Source organism: Lutjanus erythropterus, chromosome 9 (assembly GCF_056507025.1).
Source record: "Lutjanus erythropterus isolate fLutEry1 chromosome 9, fLutEry1.hap2, whole genome shotgun sequence".
In the NCBI taxonomy this organism is placed as follows: domain Eukaryota; kingdom Metazoa; phylum Chordata; class Actinopteri; order Lutjaniformes; family Lutjanidae; genus Lutjanus; species Lutjanus erythropterus.
In genome coordinates, this window is record NC_139325.1 from 39,687,691 (window position 1) to 39,706,772 (window position 19,082).

The 19,082-nt window shown below is 39.8% G+C and overlaps 1 protein-coding gene and 1 long non-coding RNA gene across 2 annotated transcripts in view; one reads left to right on the top strand and one right to left on the bottom strand.

The window, feature by feature from the left end:
- LOC146322167 (uncharacterized) overlaps positions 1 to 14,158 on the bottom strand; it is a 78,919-nt gene extending 64,761 nt beyond the window's left edge. The window contains exon 1 of the long non-coding RNA XR_014771429.1: positions 14,023 to 14,158. This is a non-coding gene — a long non-coding RNA (uncharacterized LOC146322167). The remainder of the gene's footprint in view (positions 1 to 14,022) is intronic.
- Positions 10,778 to 15,310, top strand: tlr18 (toll-like receptor 18). The gene is made up of 3 exons (XM_084727580.1): positions 10,778 to 11,763; positions 12,410 to 13,592; positions 13,834 to 15,310. The coding sequence occupies exons 1-3, from the start codon at positions 10,778 to 10,780 to the stop codon at positions 14,296 to 14,298; spliced, it is 2,634 nt and encodes an 877-aa protein (XP_084583706.1). The 3' UTR covers positions 14,299 to 15,310.
- The last annotated feature ends 3,772 nt before the right edge of the window (positions 15,311 to 19,082 follow it).

Below are 19,082 nucleotides of genomic sequence, written 5' to 3' on the forward strand. Positions count from 1 at the left end.
CCACTATTGTGTTGCCAAAACCTGTCAGAGCTCATGACTGTGTGTCCTAAAACTCCATTGTTGTGCAAGAGTTTATTTAAATCAGATATTTTTCAGATGACAAGCGAGGCGTAATCTATTTCAAGCTTTTGCTACACAGGCAATACTTGCTGGCAGTTCGATTGTTGATTTTGGTCTTATTTTGGGATTTGTTGGTAATAATCAAAAGTTCAACTAACCCCAGTTTTATCCTTTAAGACAAGCCGTCTCTTCAGGCAATCAGCCTGCTTAATTTCTGGCACCTGTGCAGCTCCAATGGTGACTAAACTAATTTCAGGCAGTTTTTGAGCAGCTGTCAGTGTAAATACTGCCTGGCTGTTAATGCCTGTGGAGTTTCCTCTGCAACACTGCGAGGTACAGATACTGCACATGTTCTTGCAAGGCTAAAGATATTTTTTAGAGGGTTACAAGCTGCAGACTTTATTGAAAGCGAGCACAAATTAAGGGCAAGGCCGCTTTGGTTTCTTGGGGGTTTGCTTACATCCTGAACTCATTGAATCCCTGCTGCTGTTTTGCGCTTTCAGATTAGGTTATTTAGAAAAGCGTAATTTATTGCAGTCGTTTGCTCATGTGTTGTAGCTTCAGTTGTTTTAGAAGAGCCGCATTCATCTCTTTAAAGGCAAACCTTTTTATTTTTCGTTCCCTAGAGAAGTGTGCAGCTGACAGTGGGAAAGATCCTTCAGACTGCAGAACCTTCTCACTCACATGATTTGAATTTATTTTTCATTCAGTCTTCTGTCATTGGCACGGGTGGTGGTGATGGTTGTATCACCCCATCCCCTTTCTGTGTGTCTGAACCACATCTAGTCCCCTTGATTATCAGCTTATTTTAACCCACTGTGTTCATTTTACTACATTTGATCAGTGTCAGGAGTCTCTTTTTATCTTTCTCTACGAACAGATTTTTAATTATTTGGCGATAAAGTTTATTATCATGTAACTGTGTGAACAGCATGTTTTGGCACAGGGTAACTGCATGGAGCAAATCTATTTGTTTTTGACCAAATGAATTATTATTTAGAACTTGAAGCCATGAGTCTGACTCCTCTTTTACAAAAATGACTTTATTAGATAGGGTTAGCAAGACTTATTTGGGTGCATTTTCCGAACTTGTCTCATTGAACACCTTTAGAAAACATTTTAATTTATACAGCCCAATCTGACTACATCTTTGTTTTTCTGTAAATGTTATGGAATGCAGTTTTTTAGTATGTTGATTATGTTTAGGGATGTGTGCGATTAGTCAAGTACACGATTAAACATTGCCACCCTTGCTGGTCGGCACCAGAAATATTAGCTGGTTAAACTATTTGTCACATTGATGTTTATCATGTCACCCACCACTAGTTATTATCAATTAATAAACTGTGCTCAATTTGAACCACTTTGTGAGTGTTTTCTTGTTGTCAGACTAGCCGACTAGTCTGATTTTAATTTGTCATCTAATTGACAGTGAAATTAGTTGACAGGAACATCCCTAATTACATTATCCCATTACATGTAATCCATTACTCCCCAAGCCTGGTCAGAAATCACAATTTTCCTCAGGGGGCTTTACTGTACAATCTCTCCTTTAGACCCTTGATTGGATAAGGGAAAACTCTCCCCATAAAACTCTTTTAACAGGGAAAACCTTGAGTCTGAAAGCAGCTGCGTCAGTTCATTGAATGTAGAAAACATTAAGAAAACCTGCCTTGTATCTAAAAAGAAAACCTTTTTAATTTGCCAAAGTGTGAAAACATCCAAACCCACCTAATTTTTGAGTCTGCTCACTGAACCAAAGCATTGGCTTGGTTAGTCTGACATTAGTTTGAAATCACTTGACTGGATGTAAGTGTTTCCGCTTGTCCTAGTATTACTCATTCATTGATAACTCATTCACTAGACAGAGTCACACATCACAGAGCACAGACAATAGTACCCTGTATAGGTGGAGTCAAATCACACTAATACAGTACACATTGTTCTGTGCTGAACATTGTTCCTTTTTGGAGGCAACAATATTTAGATTTTGGGGGAACTAAAACTTTTAATATAAAGAACTCTTTTAATGTTGAAGCCATGGAACAACTGTTACTGAGTGAATACAAGACCGGATATCCCTGAAACAAGGTTATCCCTGAAACTGCATTCGTAAGTATCGTCTATTCATTCATTTATTTATTTTACAAATATGAACAACTGAAACAAAAAAGTTGAAAGTATAAGATTCCCCATGAATCCCATGGATCTCTCTCGTGGGAGATATTATCTCGCCATAGCAGGAAAGGCTCAGATGAAACTAGAATCATCGATAATGGCTCTGTTCCAGTAGGGTGTAGCACTCAGCTGTGATCATGAGCCAGCATGTGCAACACAAGAGCTGAGACACCTGAACAGTTTGTTTCACCTGCTCAGCATGTCAGATGTGTATTTCCTAAAGCCATACACTGATAAAGCATTAGAGAAATTTTCACTTTGTCATCCCCGTGAGTCAGCGGATACATTTTGAAAGAGGATGACTAATAAGCTAAATGTTATTAGTTCCACTTATGCTTTTCCTGTTATGACAAATCAAAATATCTTCTGGGCTGAGTCAGATGCTCAGACTTAAAGTTCTTCTTGATGTTTTGATAGTACACTTTGGATTTTGCCTTGTCACTCTTTTCCTTTCTGGAAGATGATGCTCTGCTCCTCCTGAATTCCTCTCCACCCTCATTACCAACAGATAAAAACAGTTAAGATGGATTTCTTTTCACGTTTTTGACTATAATATGCGATAAGAGTACATATGTTAAATTAAAACACAGCATGGTGCACGTTTAAATGGTCACTTCACCCATTTTTCATCCATCCCAAGTAGAATCTAGCCATGCATATAGTTTTGGTTTCATTCGTCCAGTTTTATATACCTGTCTCTCTTGTTGTGGACAGTTTTCATTGAATCTACTTTCTAACAGATAGCTTAGTAGTTCTCATAAAAACCTGCAGGTACTGCTCCAGTTCATCAACAGTAATGTTGCCGCTGAGAGAAAAAGCAAATGCTGATTTTTTATTTTTTATTGAGAAAAAAAAACAACAAATGTTTTGATCATGAGAAATTAAATTCATTTAATTTATGGGGGTGGCAGCAGAAATCTCAGAAGCAGCCGTATCAAAACCTGGAAAAACAGATCTGTATCTGCATGGTATGGATAAATACTACTAGGGGTAAATGGGAAAATGTTGTTTGAGCACATAAACATGTGGAGCGTCTGAGGATGAACATGATGATTTGGGAAAGAGTGTTCACAGCTCAAGTGAGCTCTATTAAAGTAGAGGAAGGAACTCTGCTGAAATAAGTCTGCTGTCAGATTAATATGTCGTACAGAGGCAGTCGGCAAAGTGCCGCCAACACATGTCAATGAAAGAGCTGTTTGCCACCAACTATTGACTGCTGTGTAAATATCAGACATGGCCTGGATGACGCCAGTCGTGGCATATCAGAGAGATATCATAGTTTAATCAATGATGGAGCCATTTCTGGTTTCTTTCATTGTCTGGTTGGTAATTTACTGCAAGACTACCAGCTCACAGTATGGAGCCTAGAGTGCAGCGTGTACATTACACTGAGTTGCTATGAGTTTAGCTGGACAAGCAATATTGTCAATTCTGTGATTAGTGTACATTTTAGCCCTATTAAAATAAGATCTGTGCAGATAAAAGTGAACTGATCATCATTCTGGATGAGTTTTGCATCCAAGACCGTGAGACAATTCAAGCTCATGCGCGGCTCGCTAATCCAACACTTGAACATCAACGCATAATATGTGCACACATCACAGTATAATCACTTGAAGTTGTACTTGAAAGGGAGCGCCACTGATTTTTCATATCAAAGTCTGTTTACAGGTCTTAAGGAGTGGTACTGCACATTTGAAAAAAAAGGTTGTTTTTTTTCCACAAAGCCTTTTGTAGCTGCAGAGGGAGCAGTGAAAACAGCTTCGACTGATGTCACTCGAGGCGATGGCGGTTGGGGATGAAACTACAAATCTGATCTCAGCATGTTGAGATACAAAGAAATGATCTGACCACACCTCATCTCTGCTTGAGGCTAGGGGCTCAAGGCTACATTAGCTGCTACTCTTGTAACATACCCACACCTCCAACCCAGCTGCTGGTGATCCTGTTGCATTGTGGATAATACAGGCAGTAGGTTTTGACAAGGAATCAGAATGCGTGCCAAGCTTTGGTTCATTTTGAGGTCTTGATTTTGATCCTTTTTTTTTTAAAGCCTGTCTATCATCGTGAGTCTGACAGGGTTATAATTCAATGCTAAAATCAGTGGAGTACTCTTTTTTAAAATGCTACCCACGACACAATCTTGAAAAATTTAAAACAGGCCAAGATGTGGAGGAGGGAGGCAGGCCGGGGCTGCACAGGACAACCACTACGGTTACGACAGCAACCAGAGAGCGTGATCACTGCTCAGATAGTAGTCAGAGCTAACCACCCATGAGCAGCTGCTGTGAGTCAGACTCTCTGTGCCCACCGAGAAACACTTCAAACCAGAGAGTCCGCTGGAGCTTTGACAGTCACCAGAAGCACACTTTTTGAAATGTTGTAGCTAGCAAAGCTAACGCTAGCAGCTCAGAGAGGCTGCAGAGAAGCTGCACAGAGGCCGCGCTGTCCAGGTTGTGTGTTTCAGCGGGGCAGTGTCGGTGAGTCGTGGCCCTTCTGTTGCAGTCTGGAGGAGCTTATACAGTCGACAACAGCGCCAAAATGTAAAAATACTAAGTAGAGGGCTAGCAAAAAATAAACTCCTGTGAATGAAAATGAATTTGACAAGAGGGAGCTGTGTGAGGTGGGCCACCCAATTCTGATTAGAGGATGTTAACCTGCTTTTTAAAAAAATAAAAAATAATGCCATAGAGCCCCACATTAGTCGACAATGTCAGCAAAATTATAAAACAGCATCAAATGTAAAATATAAAAATATAAGCAAGAGGAAATATATAAAACAATATGAACAATTTAAACTAAGGAATATAGTACTTGAATTTACACTATTGCATGGAGGGAACATTCATACTGCACATAGAATAATGATAATACACCTAAGTATTGCACAATGGAATTAAGAATTCACATATAGAAATTCACATATAGAAGCTAAATTCAGCTGCACTTCAATTTTAATGCATTTGATGTATCTTTCTGATATACTAAAGTGTTACAAAAGTACTACGTCATGCTACAAGTCACAGTCTAATGAAGATTTGCTAATCATTTGCATGTGTTTTTTTTTTTGAGTACATATTAAACGCTCCCCCTTAATGATCGTGGCAAACATATTATAATTAACTGCACCACACTTCTGGTGCACAAACTCTCGCAGAAGCTGACGACCGACAAGCTTAACATCAATCACCTGAAGCTGATGAATGTTCTGCCAAGCATCATACAGCAGAATGATGAAAGCGAAGCCTGACAATGTAGAGCTGAGTCCGACAAGCTGAGCCTGTGATGTCCTAAATTGCCCGCATTACATTACGGACGCCGCGGCTTTGAAAGTCAGAGAAATTCCCAGCATTCATGGAGGCTTGTGATGTGTATGGTTTTACGGCGGGCATGTGTTACTGTGAAGTTTCTTTTTGATAGCATGTCATTGCTAAACTTGATTTTGCAAAAGCAAAAGAAGCCCCACTTCTAACAGCTTTCCTTTCTGAGATACCATTTGCTTAGAAAGACCAAACACTCTTTTCTGTTTGCTCCATGCAGGGTCTGCCTCGCTAATGAATTTGCTTGAAAGCTTTAAGATGTTTCTTTAACATCTTTGGTTCGTAAAAAAAATTATTAGCCATTAAGTTGTCACAGCAGTTTCAGGGAGTGCACCTTACAAACAATGAGACTTACTGTCTTAGTGAAACTTGCACTTATGTATTGAACTCATTCTTCCCACACAACAATTGCCAAATTTGAACTTAAATCCTTTTGCTGTGACACCTGTTCGACTGGGTCCAAAGATGAACTGTGTCATTGTTGCCAGGTATTGTCAACCTAGATTTTAATCATGACAGGAAAGTTGTGAAAGTTCTCTCTCAGGTGCAGACAATATATTTTTTTTCACCTGGCCACATGCTCTTTGGGGGTTTCCAGCTCATACTATATGAACCTGGCAAGGGGCCAACTTGCACGAGAAAAATATTGACCAGGAAAAGGGCCGTTTATTTTGTATGTTTACACAATGAGCCGCATGTGTAGGCGTTCGAGATTGTATGACGTAGAAATCCTAAAACCTGTATACTTAAACGGTGTGTTGACATTAAGATTGGTGATTGCGACACATCGCTGAAGCTGTGGAAAATAATACTCATGAATGAAACAGAGAACAGGGCTGCAACATTCCCAACACACTTGTTCACATTCCTTTTGCAGATAAAACTGCACGCAGCACAGACCAGGGAGGTTCTCATGCACAAATAAATGCACATATTAACCACAAATCCTTCATCAGGTCCTGATACCAAAACTCCTACTGCAGGCAGGTTAATGTCAAACCAGGTGGAGGTCATGAACTCAAAATGCCAACAAGACGTATGTGGGTCAGGAACACGCAGGTTCTGAGGCAGCTTTTATTTCATTTCACTTAATAAGAATTTGTTCTTGATGACCTGCCTGGTTAAATAAAGGTGAGATAAAATAAATAAATAGATAACACATAAAAAACTACAAAGAATAGATAGAGTTTGTGGAAGTTTTATCGCTTCAGAGCTTGATGCACTCATGCTTGAAGATTATGGTTATACAGACTTGCCAGTGATAAAAAAGTCACCAGTTTGAGATGTGCTAATGCCAAAATGTCCGTCAGTCAGAGATGTAGATGTGAGACGTGCGCCGCAGTTTTGATCCTCCCTCCACACGGCTGCATGTTCCACCAGCAGTGTTTCAGAAGTGCTTCAGCAGCGGGGAAATTTGTCCGCCTGATTATGTTGACTTGCTCAGATTTCAGGATGGAAAAGTGGGCTACATAGTTAAATTGTTTCTTTTCTTTTCTGCTTTTATGATCGGAAGTCTGCACAGGGTGTTTTATTTTGAAAATTGACCGGATTCCTTTCAGTCTGACTTCCATACATTTGATCTTAAACAGCAGATCAGAAAGACGTAGGCTGCATCAAAGTTCTGATCAGTTCTTTGATTATTTCATCTTTGTTTCTGAGGAATTATGTACCCATAATACAGTACCAATAAGTCTCTACCGCTAGACCTGGACTTAAACTTAAAAACTGTCATTAACACAAAAATAATCTTTACATTTTGTGCAAAAGCCCATGAAGTCCAGTTGAATGCCTCAAATTCAAATAAATGAATTTTAAATAACCTGAAAACTGTATCGATTCCAAAAGCTTTGTTGCTGCCAGGTTATATTACAACCTCATTTTACAACAGGGCCTTTTATGCGAGGAGTTTCACTGAGCAAATATTATTGATGTTTATCTAATCTACTGTCAATTTCCAGGACCAGCTGTCCACTGCTGATCAGATTAGACAGCCGAACAGTGTTTCTATTGTCTTCAATAAAGCCACATTACGTCTGCTTTTGTCTCGCTCAGTCAATATTTATATGTCAAGGAAGGAAGCTGATCACTACACTCTAAACACAGGGTGCCATTAATAAGGTTTGAAAATAAAGGGATATTTTCTGGCACTCCACACCAGGTCATCCCACCATCCCTACCACTGTCCACTTACCCCTCACATTTAGACAAGGGTAAACAGTGAATCCTAAAATCACCACTAGGCAACTGCTTTCTTTAAAATGTCAGTGCAACAATGACTGGGTTAAATTGTTCCTGCACTGAATAAGTGACTTGGGTGTGATTATGCCTGGCTGATTTGTCATGCTGGCTCACATCGCTCTTCCTTCTGTGTCATACATGAAAATCTGTGCAGCATATTTTACAAAAAGCACGACTTTGACTGACATTGCTCTTTATTAACTACATGAGAGACTCCTTCTTCTCCTCTCTCGCCTTCTTCTTGCAGGTTCCATTTAATTGAACGATTTCTCATCAGTAAATAGTGTTCTACATACAGCCACCTGCTTTACGAGAGGCAGGGTATACCTACCTTTTACTTTTTACTGAATTTCTTTTAGAAAGATAAAAAAAAAACACAGCAGGAGACAGCAGGAGAGAAAGGTAAAATACAGGAGAATCCTGGGAAGAGCAGGAGGGTTGACAGGTATGGATTAGCTAGTGATAGCTAATTTAGATTAGATTCAACATTACTGTCATTGAGAACTGAGACAGTGAAATGCAGTTTAGCATCTAACCAGAAGTGCAAAAAGTAGTAAAGTGCAGAATATGTGCATATGTACAGTGACCTTTGACGTGGCAATTTTACTTATTGCTCACAAGGCTGAAGAAAATATGTAATACAAGCATACAGTATGTGAATGTAATCTGGTTTTGATAATGTAATGACTATGAGCAACCAAACACTGTACACATCAGCTTATCTTAATTATAACGTGATTCTTCTTCTCTGGAAAAGCTACAAACAATAGTCATCATCATCCCATCAATATTTACGTTTTTGTAGCTGTTGTAAACTGATTTTAATTTAGTTAAATGCCAAAATTAAATTAAATGTATTGATCTCCCGCTCTAGTTTGTTCTTGTGGTTGTCCAAGCTGTCACAGATTACCTAAAATAAATAAAGAAACATTTCCCATATCCTCGCAGACATAAATGTTTACTCAAGTCACTTGTGGGCCAGATAAAACTAACACTGTTTGTTTAACGGAGGTTATAAAGATTGATGACTCCCGCACGTGAGGGACAAAACAGTGTGTACCTTGGACCAACAATATAAATAAAGATTTAGGGGAAGGGATTTGAAGGAGTCTGCTCGAACAGCCTTAAGGAAACTGGTCTTAAGAGGGTAAGTGAAGTGTGTAATGCTCAAAGTGCTGTTGTATAGTGGAGGGACCAATGAAAATGTCTATTTCATATGGATGAGTCTGATGTCTTTTTCACTGCAAATTTGCTGCCTGAGAGCACATAATGACTGTAGAGTGATGTATACAGGCCTGTTATTTGTTGTGTTTCTTGCAAGCTTCACTTACCCTACGGAGGAAACTAAATGTCAGTTAATTCTACAAAGGCACATTTCTGATTTAATGGGAACTGACAGAAAATTGATCAAAGATTTTTGTAGAGGCAGACATCATGATTTGCTTCTTTTCTCTGTCACATCATGGCTCTATCAGCAGGATTTCTCGGTTGTCTCTCAGGGCTTTATGCAGCTTTGGGGAGTTTACAGGAATTACTGGGCAGCTTATTTCAGGGAAGTGGCATCCTGTTGTGGTCACAATTTATTTTTACTCATGCAGTTTACAGTAAAGAGACACATATTCCTTGATTTTGCAAACTAACTGAGCTCCTTCAGAAGAACAGCCAGTTTTGATACATTGTGAGGCTCAAATTAAATTTATAATCGAATATCTCCTGCATAACAATGACAGGAGATAACTGTAAAAATAACTTAAAGGTATGGTTCACCCAAAAATGAAAATTCTGTCATTATCTACTCACCCTCAATGCTGATTGAGAGTCGGGTTTATTTTAATAGTCTGCAAAACACTGCCAGAGTTTCACAGGAAAACTATGTTGCAGAATCTCCCAAATTATGTAAATGAATGGTGACCAGTTTTCAAATGTAAAAAACAACTGAAAAAAACATAAAATGTCTCCATACTGCTTGTCTGGCATAGTCCAAGTCTCCTAAAGTCCTGTCATGACATTTGATCTGGGTGTGTGTGTTGTGACGGTGTGCAGACAGTGTGCATGTGAACATGGCTCCAAGATAAAGATCTACAATGAAGATTCAGGCTAAAAACATTGTGTCAATAACATTTTTTTAGTGAACTTGGCATGTTTTAAGAGACTTGGTTTACACCAGACGTGTAGTATGGAGGCATTTTATGTTTTTATTTTGTTGGGGGTTTTTTTTATGTTTGAAAACGGGTCACCATACACTTCCACTGTTTGGGAGATTATGCCATGCTGTTTTCCTGCAATGCTTTTTTGGGGTTATCTACCCCTTTAGTACATGCCCAAGAGAAATCAGGAGCAAAGCGAACAGCATCAGACCAAGGACAGAATAAAGCTTCTGTATATGAGGCATAATTATGAACTGTCTGACAAGTATGATGACAACCAATCCAAAGCTGAATCACCCACTACCTGAGCCAATATACAGTGTTCCACAGGATCAAAAGCAGAACTGAGATTCCCCTCCCCCCAAAAAAAGAAAATTTTCTTGCATCATCCCGCATTAACAGATCATTTGAGACTCTGAGAAGAGCTGTTGAGTGCAACTGACAGAAACTAGACAGAAAACTCAGCTGTCAAATTCTTTTTCTAAGACCTTGGATATACAAGCTTTGAAAAAGGCCTGTAGTTCTGGGGCAAGGAAGAGTCCTGCTTAGCTTCGCTGTCAGATGACAACCTTTTATTTCCATTGTTAACCTTTTCAATAGAGTTGAATTAAAGGTAAGAAGGAGAAAGAAAAGAGAATTAAAAACCAAGAGGGGAGAAACAGCATAAAGTGAACAAAAGGATGTGGGAATTGGAGAAATACATAAAAGGGGAGAAAAACAGAAAGAAATAACACATAGAGACATTTGGATCAACATCCTGCTTTTTCATTGGAATAAAAAATACAATGCTAACTTGTAATATCTCCTTTTCTTGTTTCTTCACAGTCTGTCAAAATGATTTGGAAATTGGTTCACTTCAGTGTTCTCATTTTTGGAGCATTCTCATCCCCAACTCCATCCTCAGTCCCCACCACTAACTCTGATGAAGGACTGTGTCACATCTACAACTCTGGCCGCTCCGCAGACTGTCGGGGAAGACAGCTTGAGAGCATCCCATGGAGGCAATTTCCATCCACACTGGAAGACATAGATCTCTCCTTCAATAAACTTCAAGCTGTCCATGCTGATGACTTCCTCCGCCTCCCTAAGCTTCACACCCTTCAGCTGCAGTACAATAACATTTCACACATAGACAATGATGCCTTTACAAACAACACATTACTGGAGCATCTTGACATCTTCAATAACTCCCTGCAAGAAATTCCTGCCACAGCTCTGACTCCTCTCTTGAATTTAAAAAGGCTCTACATGTCCAATAACCTTTACAAGCATGCAACTTTGGCTGAAAGCTTCTCCAAGTTTATCAGACTCCAAGTTCTGTCTATGGGTGGCCCTCTGGTGATGGGTCTAAAGAAAGATGATTTTCAGCCCCTGAAGAACATCGGGTTACAAGGTTTTGCCATCAAATGTTCCTCTAATCTAAGTTACTACGAGCCTGGAAGTTTAGAAGTCATCCAGACAGCGCAGATGGGCTTTGATATGGCCATAGATCAACGACCAAACGCTCTCCTTCACATGTTACGTGACCTCGCCAACAAGACCTTCACCCTCCTCCAGTTCCGCAACCTCTTTGAGTTCATGTACTACATGGGAGAGGAGGACATTTTCCAGGGTTTAAAAGACATCACAGCGCATCAGCTCATCTTTCACAGAGGTAAATTCAATGAGAATCTCCTGAGGATGGCCTTAATGAACTTACAAATCGCCCCTATCAAAAGGCTGAGACTTCAGTACATCGACTTCGCCCGTTCACCCACATTTGTTGATAGCGGAGCAGGTTCCAGCATCACACGCCTGGCGCTGGATAAACTGGATCTTTGGTGAGTATCCTCTCATTTTGGGGCATCATGTTCCAGAGTGAAATGAAATTCATTTAATGTGAAAGTTAGCACTTGCTTGTCATAATATCACATATTTCTAGACTTAAATGATGGCAGGTTGATACTGCCCCATGATGTCTGACAGTTCAGTATAAAAGCAGCTTAACTGGCAATACTAGTACTGTTTGAAAAGTGTAAGCTTAGGTTTATATTAAGGTATAAGGTATGGTATAAACTAGGAATTCACAATCTTGCAATGACAAGAATTGATGCAAATTCACCCAAAACCCATAACATATACATAATCTTACAGTTTTCTCATATAATTGCAGTTTTTCCACATTGGAAAATAGTGAAACTTTAAGAATGCAAGCTATATAAAAACATTTCAGTTCAAAACTAAAAAAGATTTTAGTATCCAGTGTCAAATAAAAGTCATGCTGCAGACTTCATAACAAATCTATTTCAACAAAGACTATTTCTCTTGAACTAGACTCCTCATACAGCCCTTTGGTGCACAAAGGCAGCAATATATTTAATGATTTTCAATAATCAAAAAAGATTTTTAAAAAAAAGATCCTTGGGTAACTGAGTATTAGCTTTTCATTTGCACATACAGAAAACTACAAATCTCTATTTTTTGCAGGTATATCAGCAATCCTGATGTGCTGCGATTTGACTGGCGCTTCACCTGGTTCAACAAAATGAAGGAACTGTCTATTCGGTATGTGTACTTCAACTCCGTGCCTTGCGATGCCTGGGTCGAGATGGAAGGTGTGGAGATTTTGGATGTCTCCAACAATCGTCTAAAGAATGAGTTCATCTTCAACCAGCGGTGTGATTACAAGGGCGCCATGCCAAATCTACACACCTTCAACGTAGCCAACAATGAACTGAGCAGCTTAGAAGACTTGTCATTGCTAACAAAGGAGTTCCAGCAGCTGCAGGTGTTGGATTTTAGCAACAATAAATTGGGATCTGCTAAAACCAATCGGAACTGCATTTGGCAAAAAAATATCACTCGGCTTATCGGTCATCACAATAAATTCGTGAGTGGAGCCCTCCGTTGTTTGCCCACCACAGTGAATTACTTGGACCTGTCCTACTGTGAACTGGACCAGCTGGACATGACATATTTTGAGAAAGCCACCAACCTGAAAGAGCTTCTGCTGAGTGGGAATAAAATCAAGTTCATCCCATCTAAGTGGGAAAGCCCATCACTGCAGTCTCTTGCCTTGGATGGGAATTCGTTTGGTCTCATTAGCAAGGCATCCTTCCAGGACATGCCTCAACTGTCTCGCTTGAGGGCAGGGAACAATCCCTACCATTGCACATGTGAGCTCCACGCTTTTGTCCAGGACACAATGTCAAAGGGGAAAGTTAACCTCACAGACTGGCCTTGGAACTACAGGTGTTACCACCCAGAGGCCTTGCTCAACACAGTCATATCCAAATACTTTCCAGGTCAGGTGGCATGTGATATCAAGCTAGTTATCATCATCTGTGTTGCAACCACTGCAGCGGTGCTCTTAATATTGATGCTGATTTGCTATATTTTCGACCTCCCCTGGTACACAAAAGCCACGTATCAGATCATCAGGGCCAAATACAGAGCTCACAAGGAAAAAGCAGCAGGGGAATCTGGGACTTTTACTTATCACGCCTTCATATCCTACAGCCACTCTGACGCAGACTGGGTGAGGGACGAGCTCTTGCCCTGTCTGGAGAACAACAGGAACCCCTATCGCCTGTGTATTCACGAGAGGGACTTCATGCCAGGAAGGTGGATCATTGATAACATCATTGACAACATTGAAAGCAGTCGCAAGGTACCAAAATGTAGTTTTGCATTTAACTTATACATGTCAGAATACAGAAATAATGCTACACACAGCAGTAACGGTAGGCTGAAACAATTTTTTTTAAAAAGGATTATGATGCAGAACATAACAGCTTTCATTTGAGGCACGCTCTTACATAGACTATCACCCCAACTAGCAAAAGCCATAGCTCATCATATGTGGAAGAAAATCTTAGTGCAATTTTAATACTTTTTTTTACCTTTTTCAGGTAATATTTGTCCTCTCCCGGCACTTCGTTAACAGCGAATGGTGCAACTACGAGCTGTATTTTGCTCAGCAGAGAGCAATGGGAAAGACCTTCAGTGATGTCATACTGGTGGTAAAGGAGCCCATTGATCCCAGCTCCCTGCCCAGCAAGTACTGCAAGCTTAAGAAGATGCTGAGTACCAAGACATACCTGGAGTGGCCACAGCAGGTCAACCAGCAGGTGTTTTTCTGGGCGCAGCTGAAGAGCGTTCTGGGAAAGCCAACAATGACCCGGGAAGGGAGGCACAGTATTAAGAGCAGAACTTCATCTGTGGGAGGTGTTTCGGTGGTTGGGCCCCCCGTGGAGGATAGGAGGCCAGAAGTAGTGACACCTAATGCAGACAAAGAAGCAGAACCCAAAAATGAGATTAAGAGGAATAACGATGAGCTGTCAAATCAAAGACAAATCCCTATGGTTGCATTTTGACTAAAAGGTTAAAAATAAAGACTGTACAATTGCCTGTCTCAGTAAAGGTCTGAACTCAGGTGACCTTTCATCTGTGCAGGTTATGTCAAGATGGGAGCAAAAGCCAGTGTCTCACTTAGATGACAGACAATAACACGATCCCTCTCTGCTCATGGCACTCTGTCATGTTATCCCCGAGGGCGGAGATGATGCCCTCTGCTCCACTCTCCCTCTGAGCGTGTCAGGCCGGGAGCCCTGCTGACAGGCGCTGAAAGACCACAAACTCAACGGCTCGAATAAGATCTCCCATGTCGCACTCTGGATAACAAGCGAGGTGCCAGGAGGATGTGGTGACAGGAGCCACATTGTGAAAAGGCTGTACTCTGTTACATTCTTAGCCCTCTGAGGTATGAGATCCAACTCAGGTGTTCCAGGGCCTAGTCAAAAGCCACACACACCATATAACGCCAATACTTCAAATAAATACTAGGTTCTTCAGGGAGACTGGCCCAGTTACTGGGAACACAAAATAAAAATCGCTCATGAATCTTTGTTGATCATTGGATTCAGCGCTGCATTCTAGCTCTTGAGTGTAGGCACCTTTATATTTGTATCAGCTCTTTTAGTCAGTGCTAGAGGTGCACAGAGACATCATTATTTGTAGGTGTATCTGTTCAGCCAACAGAATTATCTCTGTATCTGTATTCAGACAGAATTTACACCAGAAGTCATGTTAAATCAGGCCTTCAAAGCATCAAAATTGTGTATAAATAATCAATTAAATGCTGAAATATATCTCCACATCTTCATATTGTGCAGGTCCTCTTTGATAAAAACCACCATATTGCACCATCAGTGTTCTACAGGAGCCCAAAAGGGCCAAACCTGACAAACACTGGCTCTAAATACAGCCTTTTCCATTTTCCACCGGTTCTACAGTCACCAGCTCCCTTGGAATGGCGAGGGTGAGGCCAGCGGTGTTCAGTTGCTTGCAATCTACAACCTCACTGCAAGATGGCAGTAAATCCTACACACTAGTGCTAAACAAAACTCATCTACTCATTACTTGCATTTCCAGGAGACATACCTTCATTGCCCATCTGATTAACTGAAGTCCAATGTTCAGTCTCCTTTTATAAAGGAATTTTGGATAACACATTTAAGCAAATAATTGCCTGTTTGCACTTCCAGCTTCCTGGAACAACATTCATTTAGAGTTGTGTTTATGCCCATCTAGCCAATATACTGCAAGTCCGATATTCCTTAAAATATATATAATAATCTTGACTAATGCACCAAACATCAAGTAAAAACAGAGTTGGAACATGATCGTAAAAGTGCTGAATGTAAACTTCATTTGGTATGTCTGCAGACCTGCAACCAAAATAATGAGGCACAATTACAGGTGAATTTGTGCTCTTAACTCACTAGTGGACAAACATCTCTTAGCTTAGAAATGATAGAGGTCTTCCAAATGCCAAAAAAATATGTTGCTTTTGCAATATAATTTATGTTAATGATTGAGGCATACCAAGTACAGCAGGCAAATGTTAATGCTTGTTTTTAAGCATTTTTATTGTACAACGCTTTGGACAGCAGCATGGTTGTGTTATTTATTGATGGATTTGAGTGGAGTTGAGCTCACACTTGTGACTTGTGGGGAAAAAAAGAGACTTTTTTACTTTGCAAATTACATCTTTCTTTTCATATTTAGTATTGACTCAGTGCTGTGCAACAATTTAAAAACAGTCACGTCTATTCTATCTGAACCCTGACCTTAGGCCATTTGCATAGTTTGCAAATTGCCAGAAGATGACACCCTTCATCACGGAGAGAGGAAGAGAGAGAGAAGCACAGACACAGGGTAAAAAGGAGAAAGAGTGATCTCACAATGTTTGCTATATTTCATCATGATCATGCCAATAAAGCCTCTTTGAATTTGAATTTTTATACCAGCAGTTGATCAGTGAAACACATGACAAATCAATGGTCATTTGGTATGTATTTGCATTTTTGACATGAAGATGGGCTGCATCACTGTATACGAGAAGTGTTCTAGGATGTAATGAATGCATTTTATGAATATAAGACATGCTGGTGGTATGGATCACATACAATGACAGTTCTTTAAGTTATTATCTATGCAAAACAGACGTGATGCAGACTCCTGGTTTGTCTATGCTTTCTGTATTTCCTGCTGTAGTTATATCTAAAGTACAATATGTGCCTAATTTGTATTATAAAAATGCTGGACATTTGTCATTCTTTCTATGCAGTATTTACTGTATGTATATATTGTATAATCAAATAAAAACTGTTTTGGTTATGACTGTCAGAGTGATTGTGTTGGGTGTCTGTCCATTCACTACTTGTGGATCTCTGCAGTCGATTTTAGACCAACTTTTTTCAGTGATTAGAGATGGTCACTTTGGTTTGCAACACAAAAAGCAGATGAGATGCTCTTTTTCTATGTAACACATCCAGTTGGTCTCGGTCTCAAGTCAAATAGAGGGAAAATCTGTCTCTGGTCTGTGAAAATGTCTGTTTTTTTTTTATAATAATACAGCCAAATACTGAATTTAGAAACATAACGTTTTTAAGATGATGCTGGTCCACAAAAGCTACTTTTAAACTCAAACTGCAACTATCTCACATATTATACATACAGTATTGTGCTGTGTACATACAGTTCATTTTTGCTTGTGTGCGTCCCTGATTGAAAGCTAAAAAACAACTGGAGCCTTACCAAATGATCTCATAACTGCTATGACAATTTCTTTCTTATGCACGCTGGTTTTGGGAAATGAGGCCCCAAGTTTAATACTTAACTAGATGCATGCAAATACCCATAAAGCCTCTACACTGGTCAGCGGGAGATATTGATGTAAATCAGCCCCAATGGTTTGCATCCAGTGAAAAGAGGATTTCAGTTGACTGAGCTGCACTTAATTTGTATTGCTACTAAAGTTGCACTGCCATTCAAGCATAATCATTCCCTTAATTGCAAATGATGTGGCAGGAAAGCATTAGTCTCACCTAATAAGCATAAGCAAGGCCTAATAAAATGAACAGAGGGAAATGTTATGGCAGGAAAAATGAATCAACTGTGTCAGCCCTTTTTTCTTCTGTTTGTCAGTAGACAGTTAACATCATTGTAGGCAAATATTAATCTAGAAATTTGAGAGTGCTGCATTGAGGATGTACACAGGGGTTTGCAAAGCTGCTGAAGATAAAACTGTGTGTACACACAGAAGGGTAACTGTTCAGAGCTCAGGCAATAATGAATTTTGTGTTGAAAACATTTCCAGAAGGAAGGACGTGAAATGACTGACACATATTTTGACCTATAAAATGACAAAAGGTACTGTGTGTTGTTGTTTCCTAAACTAAACTATAAGCAGTTCGTTTTCTTTATCTTCTCTGTAGTGTGTTTCAACTTCAATCATGTGTCACCTAGAAACAACAAAACCTTGCAGTGTCAGTTATGTCCTGTTCAGCTCTTCCTCACTGTATTTATGTTTACTGTATAAAGAGAAGGGTGTCCATGTAGGGACAAACACAGGACTGTCACCTAGAAGACCAGGGTTTGTGTCACATGTGAAACCAAACTAACTTATAGTTTTAAGCTACTTAAGTTTCATTATGTACATGACTTCCATCGTGTGACATACATATAGGCTACTTACTTTAAACAAAACCACAATCTTTTCCTGAACTTAACCAAGTAGTTTAGCATGTCTAAACTTTACAAAACTGCTGCCTTTTTACAACTTTAACCATGTGTTTTACATCACATGGCCAACGCCACGTGAAGGTGCAGTACGCCCAGCGCTGCCACTCTCCAGCGGTTGCCATTTTGGAACTCATTAGCAATCAACCTGAGTCACGTTCGGCCCAGACGAAATGTTTAAAAAAATTTTATTTAAATAGAAACGGCAGTGGGTTGAACAACCTGTTGCACACACAAGGGCACTGTTTGGATACACGTTCCTGCTGACTGGGTAAAACCTCTGACATACCTACCAAACAAGAGAAAATGCACCTCAAAGTCTGTTGCACACGGCTACACACTGTTGAGGAAACAGGCTGTTTAATCCGGAAACTGTAGCAAAACAATGTAGTACGGCATTTTCAGATTGAACATGCCCCTAAACTGTACTTAAGGTATGAGAACACGTTGTCTCCTTTCTAAGACCGAGGGCAAAAAGCATATTTTGCAAAATGATATAGATAATGTCAAGAAGCTAAATTGTATGTTGATTTATTTACTGATCTGCACAATTCACTGTAAACAGTCAAATCAAATATTACAAACTACACAGACAGTGCAAGTATGCATAATGACATTACAAGAAACAGAACTGTAAGGAGACACATCTGATCACTAAACATGTCTGGAAGATGCTCAAACAGGCAATTCTTTACTAACATGTTAGCCATAACTTAGGCCAGTTGTTAGTGCATAGTTTGCAGATTCTTATGGATTTAATCATTCAGGTTTGGTAAAATATTTGCCTCTGTAGCATCCTCTTCTGCAATAACGCCGTTTATTTAGAGGGTATAGGAACTAATTTCAAACTAACTGAATAAGGAATAAGTTTGTAATTTCTTAGGTTCATTGGCTTCTAACTTCTTAAGAGTTTCTGAATATTTTTGTGACATGCAGCCAATATCGATGGTGGTAAAGGCTACGGCCCAGCTCTTCCTTTCTATAGACGTTATTCACAGCAGCCATCGGGACATGACAGGTGTTACTAAGGACACTAATTAAAATCAGCCAGAGTCAGGGTGCTGCTGTTGTGCAT